This window comes from Borostomias antarcticus, assembly GCF_949987555.1.
Source record: "Borostomias antarcticus genome assembly, chromosome: 14".
NCBI classification, from domain to species: domain Eukaryota; kingdom Metazoa; phylum Chordata; class Actinopteri; order Stomiiformes; family Stomiidae; genus Borostomias; species Borostomias antarcticus.
Genome location: NC_140247.1, coordinates 23,818,798 through 23,842,554, shown reverse-complemented (window position 1 = coordinate 23,842,554; position 23,757 = coordinate 23,818,798). Strand labels below are relative to the sequence as shown.

Sequence of the window (23,757 nt, the reverse complement as noted above, 5' to 3'; positions counted from 1 at the left end):
AGACTGTATTTGAACGTATGACTTTTATATTGCTATATTATATAGCCTACTGATGATGCCAAGCACAAATGAAGCGCCTTTGCAGTGAACCAGTGAGTCTGCTTGGTCTTGAGCCAGAGATGATTCAAGAAGTCATAGCCGAAGCTGACGTGTCGGTGCCTCAGAGGATAAAGACATTCAAGAAACAAGATATCCCTGCCTGTCCACTTCCGGAGCACTTATGGAAAATTTGAATATGATTTATAATCCAAATTTGTATTTTATTGTGCGTGTTAGAGTACTTTAATGAACACAACACCAAGTGTGTAAAACGGTTTCACATTATTTGGACTCGGGGAAAACTGGCTTCTGTTTGGTTTTGTGCACTCTTGTTATTTTAGGGCATCTTTGCTGGAGCAGAGAAACTGGGCCGGACGGACCGGGGCGCAATCAAGATGGCCGCCTTCATGGAGAGGTGAGACAAAGCAGCTCCGCGGCTAGATCGTCTAATTACTCATGATCACACATGTTATCCCTGCACATTGGTTCAGCGATTCTTGTGTATATCGTTCGCTTGTTGTAGTGCTTTGATGGGACTTTCACACGCATCTGTATCGTGGTTAGTAGTCACTATGAAGTCAACCCCTTCAATTGAATTAACAATTACTGAGCCTACAGCCTCTCACTGGTCAGACAGCTAGCTCACGTTAGCCTTTATGGATGGTTGAATAGGAGTTGGCTAGCACTAATAAGCTTACAAGTAAGCCAACGTCATGTAGCTATCTATTGATTAGCTAATTTAGACTTTGATCAATCAAGTAGGCTTGTTAATGTTGCTGCATAGTGCTTCAATAGTAAGACTTGTCACCGAAACGCATGTTAGCTCACTAGCTATCTAGACATGTCTAATTTAGATTCTAAGTTACAGGACAGCGATAGAGGATAACCGATAAAGGATAACCGTATTAACGGTAAAGGATAACCGTATTAACGGTAACAGTCCGCACACGCTTCATGGGATAAGATGCTCACTACATTGCAGAGACACGCACGGCTCAATTTCAGATTGACCACTTCCTTATACACATATAGTTCAAATGTGATTCCGCTCCGGCGCACTGGGCTAGACTAACTCTCCATTAATGGGATGATAACAAATATATACATACTTGAACACTATCAGAACAGAGTACGGTCCTCTGCTTTGACAGAACTACAGAACAAATTCAACCGGATACGGAAACAGGAAGCGATGACATCTGTGTGCCCACCTTTCATGTTAGGCCAACTGATTTCCACGCATGGCTCAAAGTGCACTGAGGTTTCAATTGTCAATCTCACTGCAAAGGCTTGCTTTGACATCCCTGTGTTTACCTAGTATCGACCATCTTACTGGCCACGATCCTCTCTCTTTAAACACCTATTGTATTTTAGATTGCTATTCTTGCACTTTGCCTTCAGCACTACATTATGCTATTAGTCACTTGTTTTAGAAAGAAGATGCACTTGTGAGTTCTGGCAAGTGGTAGTACATTGGCTTTTCCTACGTTAAATGCAATTATTGTTAGTCGCTTTGGATAAAAGCGTCTGCGAAATGACTGTAATGTAATGATGAATACTTGGTTGGCTGACAAACCGATCACCCCAAAGAGTGATATGGACATATATTGCACTGTTTCTCCCCCACCAACCCCCCCTCTCTCTGCGGTCTCAGGATGGGGCATCTCCTGGTGCTGTGGCTGTGCGTCTGTCTCAGTGGTACCTGGGCAGTCGATAGGGGGAATTTCAAGACCTGTGACCAGAGTGCTTTCTGCAAGTGAGTGCTCCCTTGAAACAACGGCACAGAACACTGTGGTGATTGATTCCTGTACAGCCCATGATTGAGTTGGTGTTATTTAGTGCATGCAGGTGCTGCTAACGTGTGTGTGTGTGTGTGTGTGTGCGCGCAGGCGTCAGCGAGCGTTGAAGCCTGGACAGTCTCCGTACAGGGCTCTGCTGGACACCATGGAGCTGACCAACACCAGGCTCACCCTGCAACTCATCAATGACAACAACAAGGTCTGTTACACATTTGGCTTCACAAATGTTTTTTGTTTTGTGGAGTCTGTTTTCACAGAGTGCGCTAAACCCCTTCATATTTCTTTCTCTTTTTCTCTTCTCAACCCCCTCCCCCTCCTCCCTCGTTCTCTTCACCTCCCTCTCTACCTCTCCCTCTTCACCTCCTCCTGTCCCTCTCTACCTCTCCCTCAGGTGCACCTGTTGCTGGAGCTCTACCGTCTCCAGGGTAACATGACGAGGGTGAAGATTAACGAGCTGAAACCGCTGAAGCCTCGTTTCCAAGTCCCTGACGTGCTGATCCAGGATCCGCCCACTGAGCCGTAGGTCCCCGCCCCCGTCTCACTCAGGGAGGAAGGGCTGACATGGGGATTAATACCAGTAACAGACTAGGAATGGGTTAAGTAGTGGCTAGTCTCGCATAGCCAGATCAGATCTCCATACTTGGTTTACAGCCCAGCGCTGGAGAAAGGTTTGGCTGGACCCATGACCATTTGGGGATGGGGGGGTGCAGTATTTCTTTAAACCAATCACAATCATCTTCGGCGGAGTTGTTGCTAGGTTGTTGTTTCACATAGTCTGGATTGAATCTGATTGGGCGGACAACAGATTTCACTGCCACTGATTGGGCAGTAATAAACGAAGGATGAGGCTTATACCCAAAACCTACAGTTATTGAGTCAGACTAAGTAGTAGCAGATAGACCATAACTTGGATTGCAGAACATGACCTGGGTCTACCTTTTTAGAGTATCATCCAGATAAAGGGGAAAGGTCCAGTGTGTTTCGGTTTGCCTGTAGGTATTGCGTCATTGTTGGCGATCATCATGCAATATCTCTCCCCTCTCTCTCTCTCTCTCTCTCTCTCTCTCTCTGTCTCTCTGTCTCTCTGTCTCTCTGTCTTTCTTTCTTTCTTTCTTTCTTTCTTCAGTATGTCTGTCCTGTCTCAGGATGAGAACGGGGTGGTTCTGTCTCTGGGGGCGGAATCCCAAAGGGTCATCGTTAGTGCCCAGCCATTCCGATTGGACATCATGGAGGGGCGGGAGGTGCTGATGTCACTTAATTCGCGTGGCCTGCTTGCCTTCGAGCACCTGAGGATTCGCAAAGACACGTAAGACAGACAGACACATGAACACACACACACACTCACTCTGCATTTCATACTTTCACTCTACTCTTTATTGATTATTGCATGATTTTTGTTTCTTTACTTTTTACCTTTTCATCTTTTCTTTTTGTTCTTTCCCCTGTTCTGCGTCTGTTCTGTTTTCTGTTCTGCGTCTGTTCTGTTTTCTGTTCTGCGTCTGTTCTGTTTTCTGTTCTGTGTCTGTTCTCCTTCCCAACTCTCAGTTTCTCCTATAAGATATCTAAATCAATGCGTTCAGTGTGGGATAAACTCAAGTGGGTGTTCTCTAGGTAGGCCAGATCCCTTCATCTATACAAGTGTGTGGGTGTGTTAAAAATTTAATCTTTGGAGTTGCTAGAGGCCTAGGGCTTATTCTGACACTAGTATTAGCCACAAACCTAGAGTAGATGTATGGATCAAAGTGGTGGTGATTTGGCCTCGTTAGTTCCTCGTTAAACCACGATGACCAGTCTAAATTGAGAGATTAACTACTAGTCATCTGTTCAGTTCCATCTACCTCAGACTTGAATTGGCCAACTCCCATCTAAAGCTTTGGCTCTCATTAGTGTTCACTTTGAATTTCCGTCTGAAAAGCTCATCTCACCATAACATTGACCCTATAAGGGTAATAATAATAAGATTTTATTTATAAAGCACTTTTCATTGTGAGACCATGTCAAAGTGCTGATAGTAGTGTAGTGTGATGTGTAGAGGTTTTAATTCCCATAGCAGTAGTGCCTCAGGTGGCTGTAGTTTTAAACCCTGTTCACACAGGGCTGGTGTTACCTGGGGACCTCAGGTGGCTGTAGTCTTAAACGCTGTTCACACAGGGCTGGTGTTACCTGGGGACCTCAGGTGGCTGTAGTCTTAAACCCTGTTTACACAGGGCTGGTGTTATCTGGGGACCTCAGGTCCCTGTAGTCTTAAACCCTGTTCACACAGGGCTGGTGTTACCTGGGGACCTCAGGTGGCTGTAGTCTTAAACCCTGTTCACACAGGGCTGGTGTTACCTGGGGACCTCAGGTCGCTGTAGTCTTAAACCCTGTTCACACAGGGCTGGTGTTATCTGGGGACCTACAGTGTAGGTCCTGTATAGTAAGTTGTAATAATTGCAGAGGTCATCTGTGATCTTAATCACATGCGAATCTGCCAAGTCGGTAATTTGTAAAGTCCATATTTCACCAAACACAAAGGTCACGTGATCATATTAGTCCTGTGTGATTCGTTCGTACTCTTTTATTTCTGCAGGTTTCTAGTTTTCTCAGAGCATTTTTTCTGCTTGTCCGGGTGGAGAATTATGAAGGCTGCGTTGGCGATATAAATGAACATTTTCATGGGTATCAAACTTAACCAGGAAGCCATGGATAAAAAGGCATTTGTTACAATAAAAGGATTGCGTGGGCATAACGATTATCAATGCATCACCAACAGTATTAGGCATGTAAGGAAATATAGTATGCTTATTCAAACGTAAACATGCATCCAAATGAGGCCTATAGAGGAATAACCATATACTGTGTTTGTGTTATACTGTATGTCCATATGGTGAAAGGGTAAACTGAGCCTCCCTGTCCTGTATAGTAAGCTACCACGCTGCCAGGCTATTTCATTTGAGCATTTGCATTTCATTTTGAACTGGGCCAGTATGGTACTGGAAAGGCAAAGTGCTGTTAATTTTAGGCTACTAATTGGCAGGCATTATGTATATTCATCATTTGGTTACAAAAAAGCATACCCATTTAGAAAAAGGAATTTCAAACATGGCAGCCTAGTAATGATTTATCATTTCATCATTTGAGATTAATTAAGACGCAGTCAACCATATTGACATTGAGTTCTTGGCCCATCAAGTCAAGGAGATAAGACAGCTGACATCCGTGACTCGTCAGGGAGTAAATATTGGGAGAGTTGCAAAACATATTTTGACATCGCTGGAAAGCAGAAGATCGTCCTGTAAAGGACAGCTCTTCAGGGCTGAACATTACACCCAGTCAGAGGCGTGACATCATATCCTGGGGACGATGTCGGTAAATTAGCGTAAACTATATCCTGTGCAAATATGCTGCATGAAACGCAGACATGGAGGGATGGTTTGTAGATCACCTGAGGTCCCCAGGTAACACTAGTCCCGTGTGACCAGGGCTTTGAACCAGGCGTGTGCACGTGCGTGCGTGTGTGTTTCTCTCTGGTCTGCGCAGACCTGTGTGGAAAGCAGGAGAGTCAGTGGGGGCCTCCTCCCTCTGTGCGTTCAGCTTAAAATGGCTACCAGCAAGGGAGGTGCTGCTCCTTCTGACTCTCCTTTGTTATTGGACTGAACCTCCTGGGGGTTCAGGTCGGCCCGGGAACCTGATCCTCTGACACCCTGGGAGCAGACCTGCTGAACGCCGCTCTGCTCCATCTCTCTGGTGCTCTGCCTGCTTCACTACTGTTAACACTGGTGTGTGGGTTTCTGTTTTGTATGACGTGTCTCTCTCTTTCTCTCTCTCTTTCTCTCTCTCTCTCTCTCTCTCTCTCTCTTTCTCTCTCTTTCTCTTTTCTCTCTCTCTCTCTCTCTCTGAGCAGGCAGGCAGAGCCCGAGACTGAGAAGGACGAGGAGGCGGAGTCTGTCAGCCCTCAGGCACAAGAGGTGGAAATCAATTCCTTACTTACTCTCTCTTTATCTCTCCTCTCCCCCTCCCCCCAAACTAATGTCTCTTGTTGCCTCTCTCCCTCCCTCCATCCCCCTCTCTCCCTCTATACCTCTCTCTCTCCCCCTCCCTCTCTCCATCACTCTCCCCCTCCCTCTCTTCCTCTCTCTCTCCCTCTCTTCCCCTCCCTCTCCCTCTATACCTCTCTCCATCCCTCTCCCTCTCTTCCTCTCTCTCCCTCCCCCTCCCTCTATACCTCTCTCTCTCCCCCTCCCACTCTTCCTCTCTCTCTCTCCCCCCCTCATTCTGTCCATCCCTCTCTCCCTCCCTCTCTTTCTCTCTCTCCATCCCTCTCCCCCTCCCTCTTCCTCTCTCTCTCACCCTCCCTCTCTCCATCCCTCTCCCCCTCCCTCTCTTCCTCTCTCTTCCCCTCCCTCTCCCTCTATACCTCTCTCTCTCCATCCCTCTCCCTCTCTTCCTCTCTCTCCCTCCCCCTCCCTCTATACCTCTCTCCCCCTCCCACTCTTCCTCCCCCCCCTCCTTCTCTCCATCCCTCTCTCCATCCCTCTCTTCCTCTCTCTCTCTCCCTCCCTCTCTCCATCCCTCTCTTCCTCTCTCTCTCCCTCCCTCTCTCCATCCCTCTCTCCATCCCTCTCTTCCTCTCTCTCTCTCCCTCCCTCTCTCCATCCCTCTCTTCCTCTCTCTCTCCCTCCCTCCCTCCCTCTCCCCCTCCCTCTCTTCCTCTCTCTCTCTCTCTCTCTCCCCCTCCCTCTCTTCCTCTCTCTCCCTCCCTCTCCATCCCTCTCCCCTTCCTCTCTCTCTCTCTCTCTCTCTCTCTCCCTCCCTCTCTCCATCCCTCTCCCCCTCCCTCTCTTCCTCTCTCTCCCTCTCCCTCCCTCTCTCCATCCCTCTCCCCCTCCCTCTCTTTCTCTCTCCCCCTCCCTCTCTTCCTCTCTCTCTTCCTCCCTCTCTCCATCCCTCTCCCCCTCCCTCTCTTCCTCTCTCTCTCTCTCTCTCTCCCTCCTTCTCTCCATCCCTCTCTCCCTCCCTCTCTTTCTCTCTCCCCATCCCTCTCTCCATCCCTCTCCCTCTCTTCGTCTCTCTCTCCCTCCCTCTCTCCATCCCTCTCCCCCTCCCTCTCTTCCTCTCTCTCTCCCTCCCTCTCCCCCTCCCTCTCTTCCTCTCTCTCTCCCTCCCTCTCTCCATCCCTCTCCCCCTCCCTCTCTTCCTCTCTTCCTCTCTCTCTCTCTCTCTCTCTCTCTCCCTCCCTCTCTCCCTCCCTCTCTTCCTCCCAGGGAGAGCATGCAGAGGAAGAGAAGGTGGAAGATGGGATGTGGGATGAGACGTTCAAATCTCATACGGACAACAAACCCAACGGTAAGAGCCTGACACCCTCCTAACCCCCTCCTAACACCCTCCTAACCCCCTCCTAACACCCTCCTAACACCCTCCTAACCCCCTCCTAACCCCCTCCTAACACCCTCCTAACCCCCTCCTAACACCCTCCTAACCCAGCGGTAAGCGCCTGACACCCTCCTAACCCAGCGGTAAGCGCCTGACACCCTCCTAACCCAGCGGTAAGCGCCTGACACCCTCCTAACCCAGCGGTAAGCGCCTGACACCCTCCTAACCCAGCGGTAAGCGCCTGACACCCTCCTAACCCAGCGGTAAGCGCCTGACACCCTCCTAACCCAGCGGTAAGCGCCTGACACCCTCCTAACCCAGCGGTAAGCGCCTGACACCCTCCTAACCCAGCGGTAAGCGCCTGACACCCTCCTAACCCAGCGGTAAGCGCCTGACACCCTCCTAACCCAGCGGTAAGCGCCTGACACCCTCCTAACCCAGCGGTAAGCGCCTGACACCCTCCTAACCCAACGGTAAGCGCCTGACACCCTCCTAACCCAGCGGTAAGCGCCTGACACCCTCCTAACCCAGCGGTAAGCGCCTGACACCCTCCTAACCCAGCGGTAAGCGCCTGACACCCTCCTAACCCAGCGGTAAGCGCCTGACACCCTCCTAACCCAGCGGTAAGCGCCTGACACCCTCCTAACCCAGCGGTAAGAGCCTGACACCCTCCTAACCCAGCGGTAAGCGCCTGACACCCTCCTAACCCAGCGGTAAGCGCCTGACACCCTCCTAACCCAGCGGTAAGCGCCTGACACCCTCCTAACCCAGCGGTAAGCGCCTGACACCCTCCTAACCCAGCGGTAAGCGCCTGACACCCTCCTAACCCAGCGGTAAGCGCCTGACACCCTCCTAACCCAACGGTAAGCGCCTGACACCCTCCTAACCCAGCGGTAAGCGCCTGACACCCTCCTAACCCAGCGGTAAGCGCCTGACACCCTCCTAACCCAGCGGTAAGCGCCTGACACCCTCCTAACCCAGCGGTAAGCGCCTGACACCCTCCTAACCCAGCGGTAAGCGCCTGACACCCTCCTAACCCAGCGGTAAGCGCCTGACACCCTCCTAACCCAGCGGTAAGCGCCTGACACCCTCCTAACCCAGCGGTAAGCGCCTGACACCCTCCTAACCCAGCGGTAAGCGCCTGACACCCTCCTAACCCAGCGGTAAGCGCCTGACACCCTCCTAACCCAGCGGTAAGCGCCTGACACCCTCCTAACCCAGCGGTAAGCGCCTGACACCCTCCTAACCCAGCGGTAAGCGCCTGACACCCTCCTAACCCAGCGGTAAGCGCCTGACACCCTCCTAACCCAGCGGTAAGCGCCTGACACCCTCCTAACCCATCGGTAAGCGCCTGACACCCTCCTAACCCAGCGGTAAGCGCCTGACACCCTCCTAACCCAGCGGTAAGCGCCTGACACCCTCCTAACCCAACGGTAAGCGCCTGACACCCTCCTAACCCAGCGGTAAGCGCCTGACACCCTCCTAACCCAGCGGTAAGCGCCTGACACCCTCCTAACCCAGCGGTAAGCGCCTGACACCCTCCTAACCCAGCGGTAAGCGCCTGACACCCTCCTAACCCAGCGGTAAGCGCCTGACACCCTCCTAACCCAGCGGTAAGCGCCTGACACCCTCCTAACCCAGCGGTAAGCGCCTGACACCCTCCTAACCCAGCGGTAAGCGCCTGACACCCTCCTAACCCAGCGGTAAGCGCCTGACACCCTCCTAACCCAGCGGTAAGCGCCTGACACCCTCCTAACCCAGCGGTAAGCGCCTGACACCCTCCTAACCCAGCGGTAAGCGCCTGACACCCTCCTAACCCAGCGGTAAGCGCCTGACACCCTCCTAACCCAGCGGTAAGCGCCTGACACCCTCCTAACCCAGCGGTAAGCGCCTGACACCCTCCTAACCCATCGGTAAGCGCCTGACACCCTCCTAACCCAGCGGTAAGCGCCTGACACCCTCCTAACCCAGCGGTAAGCGCCTGACACCCTCCTAACCCAGCGGTAAGCGCGTGTGTGTGCGGGTGTGTGCGTAGAGGCCGCGCGGGTGTGTATGCGTACATCCCTCTGATGAGCACGTTTACGTCACACGGACCCTCGCGTAACTCGCGGTCGGAATGCGGGAAGTATAACGTACATAAAGTATAACTGGATTCTGATTGGATGCCGTGACCCTTGTTGAGTTTTGGATCGGCTGCTCTCCCTCCCCAGGCCCCTCCTCCATCAGTCTGGACTTCTCTCTGCCGGGGGTGGAGCATGTGTACGGCATTCCGGAACACGCCGACAGCCTCAAACTGAAGACCACAGAGTGAGTGACAGGATTCCCACGAGCGTCTTTATGAGTCACATCACACGTGTTCTGGGACCGAGGGCCCAGCCGGCCGTCAGCTGCTTCCTCCCGGCTCTCAGATGGGAGAGACCTAGAGATGCTCTCCTTATCTCACCTTCTCAAGACCGTGTGTGTGTGTGTGTGTGTGTGTGTGTGTGTGTCCGTGTGTGTGTCTGTGTGTGTCTGTCCGTGTGTGTGTCTGTCCGTGTGTGTGTCCGTCCGTCCGTGTGTGTGTCTGTGTGTGCGCGTGTGTGTGTGTGTGTGTGTGTCCGTCTGTGTGTGTGTGTCTGTGTGTGTGTTTCAGTGGAGGCGACCCGTACCGGCTGTATAACCTGGATGTGTTCCAGTATGAGCTGTTCAACCCCATGGCTCTGTACGGCGCTGTCCCGGTCATGCTGGCCCACAATGCACAGCGCACCTCCGGAATCTTCTGGCTCAACGCTGCAGAGACCTGGGTGGACATCAGCTCCAACACCGCAGGCAAGGTGAGACACACACACACACATCAACTCCGACAGCGCAGGCAAGGTGAGACACACACACACACACACACACACACACATCAGCTCCAACACCGCAGGCAAGGTGAGACACACACACACACATCAACTCCGACAGCGCAGGCAAGGTGAGACACACACACACACACACACACACACACACACACACACACACACATCAGCTCCAACACTGCAGGCAAGGTGAGACACACACACACACACATCAACTCCGACAGCGCAGGCAAGGTGAGACACACACACACACATCCGCTCCAACACAGCAGGCAAGGTGACAAACTTTTTCATAAATGTCTGTTTTGTATCTTTTGCCAGGTCACACTGTAATGAATCAGCCTGTTTCCCGTTCATGAACGCTGTTCCATTTGCAGCTTTGCCAGGTTTAGTGAGTTGGGTGTCAGGTGACATTCACGCGCAGTATTCATTCATTCACGCGCAGTATTCATTAGCAGCGTCCCAGGAGCATGATTGCTGACTCGTGTTTGGTTTCGAAAACTCTGAAAAAAAACTCACCTACAATTACTGCTTATGACGACGAAAGAGCCAATGAAACCGAAATCTTTGAGATTGACTTTAAATGCTTTATCGGCATCTACAATTGACAGTATATTGATTGCACACACTCAGCAATAGCCTGCACACACACACACACACACACACACTACCTAGCGAGTCAGGCAGATTACGGCAGGTGAAAGTCGAGCACACACTGACGCAGCTGTGGTTGTCTGAGCAGACGGTGCTGGGTCAGATGCTGGACTACGTGCAGGGATCCAGTGAGAGGCCGCAGACGGACGTTCGCTGGATCTCGGAGAGCGGCGTCATCGACGTCTTCCTCATGCTGGGTCCCACCCCCTCTGATGTCTTCGCCCAGTACGCCTCCCTCACAGGTCAGTCTCCTCCCTCAGGGGTCAGTCTCCTCCCTCAGGGGTCAGTCTCCTCCCTCAGGGGTCAGTCTCCTCCCTCAGGGGTCAGTCTCCTCCCTCAGGGGTCAGTCTCCTCCCTCACGGGTCAGTCTCCTCCCTCAGGGGTGAGTCTCCTCCCTCAGGGGTCAGTCTCCTCCCTCAGGGGTCAGTCCTCCCTCAGGGGTCAGTCTCCTCCCTCAGGGGTCAGTCTCCTCCCTCAGGGGTCAGTCTCCTCCCTCAGGGGTCAGTCTCCTCCCCCCTCAGGGGTCAGTCTCCTCCCTCAGGGGTCAGTCTCCTCCCTCATGGGTCAGTCTCCTCCCTCAGGGGTCAGTCTCCTCCCTCAGGGGTCAGTCTCCTCCCTCAGGGGTCAGTCTCCTCCCTCAGGGGTCAGTCTCCTCCCTCACGGGTCAGTCTCCTCCCTCAGGGGTCAGTCTCCTCCCTCAGGGGTCAGTCTCCTCCCTCAGGGGTCAGTCTCCTCCCTCAGGGGTCAGTCTCCTCCCTCAGGGGTCAGTCTCCTCCCTCAGGGGTCAGTCTCCTCCCTCAGGGGTCAGTCTCCTCCCTCAGGGGTCAGTCTCCTCCCTCAGGGGTCAGTCTCCTCCCTCAGGGGTCAGTCTCCTCCCTCAGGGGTCAGTCTCCTCCCTCAGGGGTCAGTCTCCTCCCTCAGGGGTCAGTCTCCTCCCTCAGGGGTCAGTCTCCTCCCTCAGGGGTCAGTCTCCTCCCTCATGGGTCAGTCTCCACCTGTCCATTACATTCAGAATTCAGTTTTCCGATAGATAGATAGATAGATAGATAGATAGATAGGTAGGTTTGTTCGTTCGTTCGTTCTTGCTTGCTTGCTTGCTTTCTTTCTTTCTTTCTTTCTTTCTCTCTTTCTCTCTTTCTCTCTCTCTCTTTCTCTCTCTTTCTCTCTTTCTCTCTTTCTTTCTCTCTTTTTCTCTCTCTTTCTTTCTCTTTCTCTGTTTCTTTCTCTCTTTCTTTCTCTTTCTTTCTCTCTTTCTCTCTTTCTTTCTCTTTCTCTCTTTCTTTCTTTCTCTCTCTCTTTCTCTGTCTCTTTCTCTCGAGGGTCGAGAGCCTCAGCCTGTTCTAGTCCTCCAGGCCCGGTGACGGCCTGCCTCCCCCCCCTCACAGCCCCCTCTCTCTCCCCCCCCCTCCTCCAGGCACACAGGCCTTCCCTCCCCTCTCCAGCCTGGCCTACCACCAGTGCCGCTGGAACTACAACGACCAGGAGGACGTGCAGGCGGTGGACCAGGGCTTCGACGACCACGACATCCCCTACGACTTCATCTGGCTGGACATCGAGCACACGGACGGGAAGCGCTACTTCACCTGGGACCCTCACAAGTTCTCCCAGCCCAGAGAGATGCTGCACAGCCTGCTGGACAAGAAACGCAAGGTACGGAGCACACACGCATGCACGCACGCACGCACACACACACACACACACACACACACACACACACACACACACACACACACATTTGTACGACTAAAACTCGTATTGTATTTTATTTATATTTTATATGGACCTTTGTCTGCAATAAAGTTGCAAGATAGTTGATCCCTGATCCTAGTTGATCCCTGATCCTAGTTGATCTGTGATCCTAGTTGATCTGTGATCCTAGTTGATCTGTGATCCTAGTTGATCCGTGATCCTAGTTGATCCCTGATCCTAGTTGATCCCTGATCCTAGTTGATCCCTGATCCTAGTTGATCCCTGATCCTAGTTGATCCGTGATCCTAGTTGATCCCTGATCCTAGTTGATCCCTGATCCTAGTTGATCTGTGATCCTAGTTGATCTGTGATTCGTATAGATCGCCCCCCACAGTTCAGCATGCTAATTAATAAGTAAATGTTTAGTAATTTATAGAAAATTAGTAAATAATGTATATAGTAACAATCCCCTAAAATCTCGATGCCGCAGTGAAAAGATGGGCAAGACAGATGAGCGTGGTGTGTGCAAGAAGAAACCCAGTTGCATAAAGTGAGAGGATCGGAAGAACTTGAAAAGCTATGATAACATTTATATAGTCTTGCACCGTTTATCTCTACAACCCCGATTGTAACTTGCAGTAAATTGCAGTAAAAGATTCATACAGGCCTATTCGTCTGAAGCATTTTCGCTATTCCTAATTATCAGAAGAGATCTCTTACTCACTCTCGGAGCAGGTATTGCACAACATAGCCACGCAATAATATCTGGTGATTTCGCTTTGAAAGTTAAAAATGAGTTGAAACTGAGGTAGCGATTAGCAAGCTGGTAGCCTAGAGCGGGTTCTGTGATGCCAGTCCAATGGTGCCACGGAATCCTTTGATAATATTCCTACGTGCCCCACACCGCTACGCCTGATCCTCAGGGACTAACTGACCACCGGTACGCTTCGCCTGGAGAAGCTAACACAGCGATGGTGCCAAGTAAATTAGCGAGGCACGTTGAAACAAAGCATCCAGCACTGTTCCAAAGACATAGAGACTGAAATCACAAAATGAGACCCAGTGAAGTTCCGAGGGTTTAATGGCGAACGCCGGGGCCCCAGTAAGGCGGGAGATGACCAGGGCCTGGATGAGCACCTGCGCCGTTTCATCAGTCAGGAAAGGGCGAGTCCTCCTGATGTTGTAGAGCAGGAATCTGCAAGAATGTGATATGTGCGGAGAACCACAGTTGGTCGTCCAAAATCTTTACTTTAAAAATCAAATTATATATTAGCCTACATTTAGTTAGTTTAGCCGACTAGTATTTCCTAAACGACCAGCAGAACCTGCGGCGTACAGTCGTATAAACCACTATCTGCACACATCTCTCTCTTCCCTAATACACACACACACACACACACTTTCACTCACTCCACCCACACACACACACACACACACTTTCACTCACTCCACACACACACACACACACACTTTCACTCACTCCACACACACACACACACACTTTCACTCACTCCACACACACACACACACACACACACTTTCACTCACTCCACACACACACACACACACACACACAGGGGACCAGTTTGTAGAGATATTCTGTATTATAGTAGTCTTGTATCCTTCTCGATGCCTGGTTTACAAAACTGGTCTTTTAAATAATATATATATATATATTATTTAACCTTTATTTTAACAGATTAATCCCATTGAAATCAAAGATCTCATTTACAAGGGAGACCTGGCCAAAATAGTAGCATAAAGATTTACAGACAAAAACAATAAAATAAAACAACAATGAAACTGCAACATTGAAAATGCAAAATGTAATCAATGCATCTATTCTGCTGCTGTTTTGTTCAACCAATTCTGTTGAGAACATTATTGTATATTAAGTTCAAGGAATGGGTTTGCATCTTCTCTCTCTCCTCTCTTTCCCCCAATCCGTCCTTCTCTCCCTCTCCTCTCCGTCTCCTCTCTCCCTCTGTGAATCCCCTCTTCCTCCCCCTCACGTCCTCCTCTCCTCCTCTGTGAATCCCCTCTCCCTCCCCCTCACCTCCTCACCTCCTCCTCTGTGAATCCTCTCTCCCTCCCCCTCACCTCCTCCTCTCCTCCTCTGTGAATCCCCTCCCCCTCACCTCCTCCTCTCCCCCTCTGTGAATCCCCTCTCCCTCCCCCTCACGTCCTCCTCTCCCCCTCTGTGAATCCCCTCACCTCCTCCTCTCCCCCTCTGTGAATCCCCTCACCTCCTCCTCTCCTCCTCCTCTCCTCCTCTGTGAATCCCCTCTCCCTCCCCCTCACCTCCTCCTCTCCCCCTCTGTGAATCCCCTCTCCCTCCCCCTCACCTCCTCCTCTCCCCCTCTGTGAATCCCCTCTCCCTCCCCCTCACCTCCTCCTCTCCCCCTCTGTGAATCCCCTCTCCCTCCCCCTCACCTCCTCACCTCCTCCTCTGTGAATCCCCTCTCCCTCCCCCTCACCTCCTCCTCTCCCCCTCTGTGAATCCCCTCTTCCTCCCCCTCACCTCCTCCTCTCCCCCTCTGTGAATCCCCTCTCCCTCCCCCTCACCTCCTCCTCTCCCCCTCTGTGAATCCCCTCTCCCTCCCCCTCACCTCCTCCTCTGTGAATCCCATCTCCCTCCCCCTCACCTCCTCACCTCCTCCTCTGTGAATCCCCTCTCCCTCCCCCTGCTCTCCTCCTCTGTGAATCCCCTCTCTCTCTCCTCTCCCCCTCCCTGTAGATGGTGGCCATAGTGGACCCCCACATCAAGGTGGACAGCAGCTATAAGATCCACAACGAGATCCTCTCACGGGGCTTCTACACCAAGAACAAAGATGGAGGAGACTACGAGGGCTGGTGCTGGCCTGGTAAGACGAGCCCCAGCAGAGCCATGAGGAACGAGTGCACAGTGAACCTGTCCTCTCCCACACATGATGAGCAATCCAGATACTGATAACCTGTATATTCATTATCTTAAACATTTTGTCTTCATATCCATTTTGTGTCATGTCGGGAGATTTCCCGCAATTGTGAAAAGTGAGCTCAGTCAGAACGAGGGCAAATAATATAGGCCTATATAGGCTACTCGGCATCAAACGTTTCCCCAAAAAATTGTGTGCGCATTACCCCTCTAAGACCCATTCTGAGCCAGGAAAAACCCGGTAGGCCCATGCCCATCATATTTTTGGTTTGGCTTAAAATGTAAGCATTTATTCGATAGTGAGTAGTGACTTAAATACCTGTTGTTAGAATGGTTAATATGAAAAGAACTTCAAGTGGTTTTAACTTTCTGTGGGATAAAAAAAAAAGGAATCGACAATGTAAAAAAAAAAAAAAAAAGCAGGCCATGCAATAATAGATAGATAGATAATCTACTGTTCATTTGGTCTCTGCCGCCCTCTGCTGTCTGAATAGTGGTACTGCACCATAGTGGCTCAATGCGTTCTACAGGGTCTAATAGGCCCTGTGCACCAGCTCCACTACTTCCTGAAAGTCACTTGGCATCTAGATTTCCTGTCCTATATGATTGGATTAAGTAATTAATCAGGTGTGCGGCAGACCCAGCGCACACCTGATTAATCACTTAATCCAATCATATAGGACAGGAAATAAAGATGCCAAGTAACTTTCAGGAAGTAGTGGAGCTGGTGCACAGAGCCTATAACCACCAAAAGAGCTACTAACTACCTCAAGCTCTGAACTCTGGATTTAGGCTCCTGAGTAGAATAGACTATACTTTTACTGAGACACCAAGCATAGCTTTTTATGTACAAAGAAAAATGTACTTGTCAATCGGGAAAATGAATTTTGGCGGTGGGCTCTCTCGAACGCAGTACGTGCGTCTGGACAGGGGGCGACCTGAAGTCCCCCTCGTGCAGCGATGCCGGGCGAGGGTTAAAAACAGACCAGTATAATCCCAGAATGCATCTCACTGAAATCGTTGAACACCTCGCCCCCTCTCTCTCTCAGGTAACGCTGGCTACCCAGACTTCACCAGCCCAGAGGTGCGAGCTTGGTGGGCCAACATGTTTGCCTATGATCAATATGAGGTGAGACTCCAGCCACACTAGAGCAGCTCTAGTTCTGCTTTTCTAGTCCTCAACTCTTTAATGGAATAGTTTAAACATCAACATCTCTCCGTCCCTCTCACCCCATATCTGTCCCACTGTTTCTCCCCTTCCTTGGACGCCTCCACCCTCTTCCCCTGACGGTTCTCAGGGTTCCATGGAGAACCTCTACACGTGGAACGACATGAACGAGCCGTCCGTGTTCAACGGCCCCGAGGTCACCATGCACAAGGACGCCGTGCACGGAGCCTGGGAGCACCGCGACGTCCACAACCTCTACGGCTTCTATGTGGTGTGTGTGTGTGTGTGTGTGTGTGTGTGTGTGTGTGTGTGTGTGTGTGTGTGTGTGTGTGTGTGTGTGTGTGTGTGTGTGTGTGTGTGTGTGTGTGTGTGTGTGTGTGTGTGTGTGTGTGTGTGTGTGTGTGTGTGAACGTGTGCATGCACCTTTTCACATCTACCTACATGGATTTGGAAATGTAGCTTTTTTTAATGGTGAACTATATAGATTTAAAACAGAGTGAACACCAGTCAGTTATCACCCCCCCGCCCCCCTCCTGACCACCAGTTATCTCACCCCCCTGTTTCAGCAAATGGCGACAGCGGAGGGGCAGATCCAGCGCTCGGGGGGCTTGGAGCGTCCGTTCGTCCTGACCAGAGCCTTCTTCGCTGGGTCTCAGCGCTACGGTGAGTCCCCTCTCACTCCTTAAACTGGGAGCGCACCTGAACAGCAAACTGGACTGGACTGACAACACTGAGGCCCTCTACAGGAAAGCACAGAGCAAACTCTTCCTCAGGAGGCTCAGGTCCTTCCATGTGTGTAGCAGGCTAGTGAGGATGCTCTACTAGTCTGTGGTAGAACTGTTCTTTACCGTGGCGTGCTGGGGAGGCAACGCCAGGTCTGGGGAGTCAAACAAACTGAACCAGCTGGTGAGGAGGGCCGGCTCTGTCGTGGGGCCACAGCTGGACAGCCTGGAGGCTGTGGCAGAGAGGAGGATGAGGGATAAACTGAAGTCCCTCCTGGACAACCCCTCCCTCCCCTCTATGACGAGCTGTGGCAGATGGGGAGCACCGTCAGCCACAGGCTCCTCCCACCCACAGGCTCCTCCCACCAGGTGCAAAACGGAGCGGTTCAGACGTTCCTCTGGGCCAGCGGCCATCAGACTCTAGAACAGCGCCTGAGTGTTCCTCAGTGTTGTGGAGGTGTGCATGTATGTATATATGAGTATTACAATACATGTCTATATGTATATATGAGTACAGTCAGTATGTATGTGTACATGTACATATTCAATATTTTACACATGCTGTATGGGTATATATATTGTTCTCTTGTATGTTTTTTCGTGACTATGTATATTCTGCATCTCCAACCTTTCCAATCCAAATTTCCTCTTACAGGGATTATTAAAGTTCATATCTATCGAACCCCAGGTCTTTCTAACCCGACCCTCAGTCCACACAGCGAGGTCATGCCTCCAGACTCCTGCATCAACTCTGATGGCGCATGTCTGTTGTGTGTCTGTTGTGTGTCTGTTGCGTGTCTGTTGCGTGTCTGTTGCGTGTCTGTTGCGTGTCTGCTGCGTGTCTGTTGCGTGTCTGCTGCGTGTCTGTTGCGTGTCTGTTGCGTGTCTGTTGCGTGTCTGTTGTGTAGGTGCCGTTTGGACCGGGGACAATGCGGCAGAGTGGGACCATCTGAAGATCTCCATCCCCATGTGTCTGAGTCTGGGCCTGGTGGGGGTGTCTCTGTGTGGAGGTAAACCACTAACCCTCCCTACCACCTCTACTCTGGACCAGTGTGACTCACTCAGCTGATGCTGCGTTCCTATTGGCTAGGCAGTGGTGAGGTGGGAGAGACAAGGTGTTCCTTTAGACACCAACAGCAGCGCGGAACAAAGATGGACGTTAGCTAGCTTTGTTTGCCAAACCAGGAGATAACAGCACGCTACAGTATGCTGTGTTTTGCGCGTACAAAAGAGGTTGCGAACACGTCCTCAGATAACAGTTGAGGGAATACTGTGTACGACTGATTTAATGAGACACAAATAAGACAGAAAAGCACCTAACTACATATTACTAAACTAGATATTCCCTCTCATTCTTCTCATCCAACCTCCCTCTCTCTCTCTCTGTCTCTCTCTCTCTCTCTCTCTCTCGGTCTCTCTCTCTCTCTCTCTCTCTCTCGGTCTCTCTCTCTCTCTCTCTCTCCCTCTCTCCCCTGTGTGCTTTAAGATGGGTGCTTTTATAACAATGACTGAATTTCAGTTCCAAAAATGACCATAATATCTGACTTCTTGGGGCTGCAGGGTTATGACATGAAAAATTTATGAAATAATAATAATAGTGATTATTTGCCTGATATTGTAATTGTTATCAAGTCTGAATTGAATTAAGTCTGAAACTAACACATTTCCACCTGGTTCCACCTTCATATATATATATATATATATATATATATATATATATATATATATATATATATAAACAATCTGAGAAATGTATACTGTCTGTGAAATTGTGTGATTGCTCACAGCTCACTCAGTGGGAACGCATGTGATAGGTCAGACAACATAAACGCATGTGATTGGTCAGACAGCATAAATGCCTGTGATTCGTCCACTTGCCCCCAGTGCACTCAATCCAAAACTGAATTATGAACTGCTGTCTTTGTGCGGTTAGTTAATTGCAGAGGTCATAGTTGCGGTTGAGATGAGTTCCTGGTTAATGTGCGCCCCTCCTTCCTCTCCTCCCCCTAGCTGACGTGGGCGGGTTCTTCAAGGCGCCCAGTACAGAGCTGCTGATTCGCTGGTACCAGACGGGGGCGTACCAGCCGTTCTTCCGCGCCCACGCCCACCTGGACACGCCCAGACGCGAGCCCTGGCTGTTCGGGCCCGACAGCACGGCTCTGATCCGAGAGGCCGTTCGCCAGCGCTACGCCCTCCTGCCCTACTGGTACCAGCTGTTCTACCTCGCACACCGCACCGGACAGCCCGTCATGAGGTTGGTGTGTGGGTGTGTGTGCGTGTGTGTGTGTGTGCGTGCGTGCGTTCTGAATCAGGTTTTATGTCACAATTAACATACAGTGTAGAATCCCATTGAAATCCGGCTCTTGTGATGTGTTCATTACAGATAATTACAAATTACACAATGTGTGTCCGTGTGTGCGTGCGTGCGCCCCCCATAAATTGTCTGATCCGCCTATGTTCTGCTCCAGACCGTTGTGGGTGGAGTACCCTCAGGACACGGCCACCTTCTCCATGGACGACCAATTCCTTCTGGGTGAGTATTGAGTCCAGTCGTCGGGGAAGAAGCTGAACCAGCTGTGGATGTGTTAGTATGGCCTGATGGGTTTGTGGTATGTTCAGTCTGAATGGTGTCAGTGTTCAGTGTGTGTCCGGTGTGGCGTTGGGCCTTATTCTTGCCACGCTGCGTTTCTCCAGGGAGGGATCTTCTGGTGCACCCTGTGACGGAGGAGGGGGCGAGGGGAGTCACCGCCTACCTGCCTGGGAAAGGACAGGTGAGGGAGCCCAAAGACTGTCTCTGCTTTCCCCTAAAACATTCTTCATGCAACGGGTTGTAACGTGTGTGTGTGTGTGTGCGTGTGTGTGCGTGTGTGTGTGTCTCTGTGTGTGTCTCTGTGTGTGTCTCTGTGTGTCTCTGTGTGTGTCTCTGTGTGTGTCTCTGTGTGTGTCTGTGTGTGTCTCTGTGTGTGTCTCTGTGTGTGTCTCTGTGTGTGTCTGTGTGTGTATGTGAGTGAATGAATGAATGAATGAATGAATGAATGAATGAATGAATGAATGAATGAATGAATGAATGAATGAAAACTTTTATTTAAAATGGACATCACAGTTACATTGAACCAGTCACAGTGGACAGACCAGATGTGTTGCTTGCATGTTTATATCACAAGTGCTAGTTTACAACACCAGTCCATTGAGGCTTTTCTAAAAGATAATGGATATATTTAAATGAAGAGTATAATACTGGATACGCAAATCAGAGCAAAGTGTAACTGGTCTCTGGTGTGTAACTGTTCTGGTGTGTAACTGGTCCCTGGTGTGTAACTGGTCCCTGGTGTGTAACTGGTTCTGTGTGTGTAACTGGTTCTGGTGTGTAACTGGTCCTTGGTGTGTAACTGGTTCTGTGTGTGTAACTGGTTCTGGTGTGGCCCTCAGGTCTGGTTTGACGTCCACACGTTCCAGAAGCACAACGGAGCGCAGAACCTCTACATCCCTGTCACCTTGAGCTCTGTAAGAGACACCACACACACACTATCTTTAACACAGCAATGACACAATCACATACTGTACTTGCGCACACCCACACTGTCATACACACACAGTGTTACACACTCACTCCCGTCTCTGTCTCGCATGCACAAATACATACACACATACACACATACATACTACATACATACATACATACATACATACATACATGCATACATGCATACATACATACATACATACATGCATACTTAAGATACATACATGCATACTTAACATACATACATACATACATACATACATACATACATACATACATACATACATACAGGGGGCGGCTGTAGCTCAGTTGGTAGAGCGGGTCGTTCAATGATCGAAGGGTCAGTGGTTTGAATCCCAGCTCAGACTGTCCACATGTCGAAGTGTCCTTGAGCAAGACACCTAACCCCAAATTGCTCCCAATGAGCAGGTTAGTACCTTGCATGGCAGCTGCCGCCATTGGTGTGTGAATGGGTGAATGAGAGGCCATTGTAAAGCGCTCTGAGTGCCGCTGGAAAGGTGGAAAAGCTCTATATAAGTGCCGTCCATTTACCATTTACATACATACATACACACATGCATGCATACACACATACATACTACATGCATATATACATACATGCATACATACATGCATATATACATGCATACATACATACATACATGCATGCATACACACACACGCGCAGAGACGCACACGCCGAGACACACACAGACTCATCGTGTGTTTCTTTGTCATCGCCAGATCCCGGTATTCCAGCGCGGTGGTTCCATCATTCCCAGGAAGGTTCGTGTGCGCAGGTCATCCACATGCATGGACAACGACCCCTACACCTTATACGTCGCCCTCAGCCCCCAGGTACACCCTCTCCCCATCTCACACACACACACACACACACACACACGGCAGATGTGATTCATGTGCGCTTGTTTAAGATCCAGAGAGAGATGTTTGAACGCTGTCCTGTTTCTCACAGAGGACAGCCCAGGGGGAGCTCTACATTGACGACGGCCACACCTTCAACTTTGACCTGAAGAAGGAGTTCATCCACAGAAGACTCTCGTTCGCCAACAATGTTCTTTCCTCCAGGTGGGATCAGATATTTCTCCCTCAGGTCCCATGCCTGTTCAAAGCTTCACCTCTTGTTCTGTGTACAGTGGGTTTAAGGGCCCGTTTACGTTGACTTCACTCCAGGACCAGGGATTTTACTCAAAAAAGGAGGGTTTTCAGTTTTGGAACGTGGCCTAATTCCTCCTCCTCTCCTTGTGTGCTCCTGCAGTAACCTAGCCCCTGACTCCCAGTTCAACACCGCCTCCTGGGTGGAGCGAGTCCTGGTACTGGGCGCCAGTAAGCCCAGAAAGGTCACCCTGAACACTGCTGGTGAGTGTCTTAGACACTAAATCAAATCACAGCAAACTTTATTTATAGAGCACATTTCATAACACAGAGACGAAGTCAAAAGTCAATTTTATTTATATAGCACATGTTCATACACGCTAATGTAGCACACAGTGCAAAGTTGCGCCGGTGTTGCTGTATCCTGACACTTCTCTCCTCTGCATGTTCTTCAGATGGCAAGCAGAGCCAGCTGGAGTTCGACTTCGATGCCTCCATGTCAGTGTTAACCCTTCGCAAGCCGGGCATGAGCGCAGGGGAGGACTGGACTGTGACGCTCCAGTAACCATGGAGACAGAACATTAGACACGGGACCCAATCGTGACGATTTGAGCAAAATGGCAGGAAATGCTGCTTCAAAATGTGGCACCTGGACTGTTCAAGACATTCAGGACTATGGATAGAGAGACAAACACACACACACACACATTTCTGTAGATCTGAGCATGTCTTCCATGTCTTTTTTGCATTCAGTCAACTTACTCGATTTGTCAACTTACTGAAGGGTAAATAGATAGATTCTTATTGTTTGAATAGATAGATTTTTATTGTTTGTGAATTTTCTTAGGTTGGGCAGATTTATTTAAAAAATGATATCATTGTAGATGATGTTATGCAAAATACTTTCAAATATAACTTTTTTTTCTTTTTCTTTAAAAAAAATAAAAAAAATTTAGGCTAGCCAGCTGGTATGACCTGGATTACAATGAAGGCGCACATGAACACACGCTCCAGGCTGTCTGGCAGCGCCTTCTCTGGCCATATGTTGAATTCTTGTATTCATTCCACCCCACTCCACGCACTTAGAGCAGCAGGAAATGTACCTTTCTGCTGGCTTGCATTAGCACTGGTGTCGCATTTCATTCAGGTTTCATTTTTAGGGTAGCTCACCAACAATGCTGCAGAGATCCAATGATCCTTCATTTGTTCTGTGCATTTTTTTTGTATTGCCATTAGATGAGTCCTCTCTGCTGTAATTTAAGGCCAATTCATTCCTTTGCTTGGTTTATCCCTGAATTTGACTGCGCTGTTGAATTATGTTGGTTGCAAAGGACAAACAGTCAGCAACTACTGAGAAGAAGGTGGATTTTAATGTTTGTTTTTTTAAAGTTGCACACAATGGGAACTGTTCAGGGGACTGAACCACTGATATTGTGGACGCTTCATCCTAATGAAGTATTTTCTTTGTTTCAGTATGTTTATTTTTGCTCTGATTATTCCGTTCCAATTTATTCACTTGATTTCTTCCAAATGCACTTGAAACGTGATTAGGCCCGGGTTTAGTCATTTGGGTTCCTAGATTTGAGGTGTGGGAACATGTCCTTGATAATGGTTGCCAGGATGTTAATTGCTCTTTATTCTAACGGTGTACAGTCCAAATCTAACCCAGAGCTGTTTATAGACATGTTTATTTGTAAAGATGTAGTGAATTCTCTGGAGACATTAAGGACCTTATCAGTGTGGTAAAAGGAAAATGGACCTTTATGGGGATTGAATGATCATAAATAAATTAATGTACATTCCCAATATAATGCCCTAATGTGGTTCTTTGTCATTAATAGAAGTAGTACACGTATCCAGAAAATGTTTTAGCAAACTGCAAAAATACATACGTATACATATTTTATAGTCTTTGAGGAAGAACCCTATACCTCCATG

General features: G+C 49.8%; 1 protein-coding gene across 1 annotated transcript; it reads left to right on the top strand.

The window, feature by feature from the left end:
• Positions 1–443: 443 nt before the first annotated feature.
• ganabb (glucosidase II alpha subunit b) lies at positions 444–23,598 on the top strand. Its single transcript, XM_084449139.1, has 24 exons — positions 444–454; positions 1,694–1,795; positions 1,929–2,037; positions 2,230–2,357; positions 2,965–3,144; positions 5,722–5,785; positions 7,082–7,163; positions 9,401–9,497; positions 9,823–10,003; positions 10,773–10,926; positions 12,099–12,334; positions 15,111–15,237; positions 16,340–16,419; positions 16,589–16,729; positions 17,025–17,121; positions 18,089–18,190; positions 19,191–19,434; positions 19,649–19,713; positions 19,875–19,951; positions 20,610–20,684; positions 21,448–21,561; positions 21,680–21,792; positions 21,983–22,083; positions 22,275–23,598. The coding sequence occupies exons 1-24, from the start codon at positions 447–449 to the stop codon at positions 22,382–22,384; spliced, it is 2,787 nt and encodes a 928-aa protein (XP_084305265.1). The 5' UTR covers positions 444–446; the 3' UTR covers positions 22,385–23,598.
• Positions 23,599–23,757: the final 159 nt, after the last annotated feature.

Coding starts and splice junctions, on each gene's coding strand:
- ganabb (XM_084449139.1), top strand. Junction 10,004..10,772: donor GCTCCAACACCGCAGGCAAG/GTGAGACACACA, acceptor TTGTCTGAGCAG/ACGGTGCTGGGTCAGATGCT. Junction 22,084..22,274: donor GGTCACCCTGAACACTGCTG/GTGAGTGTCTTA, acceptor CATGTTCTTCAG/ATGGCAAGCAGAGCCAGCTG.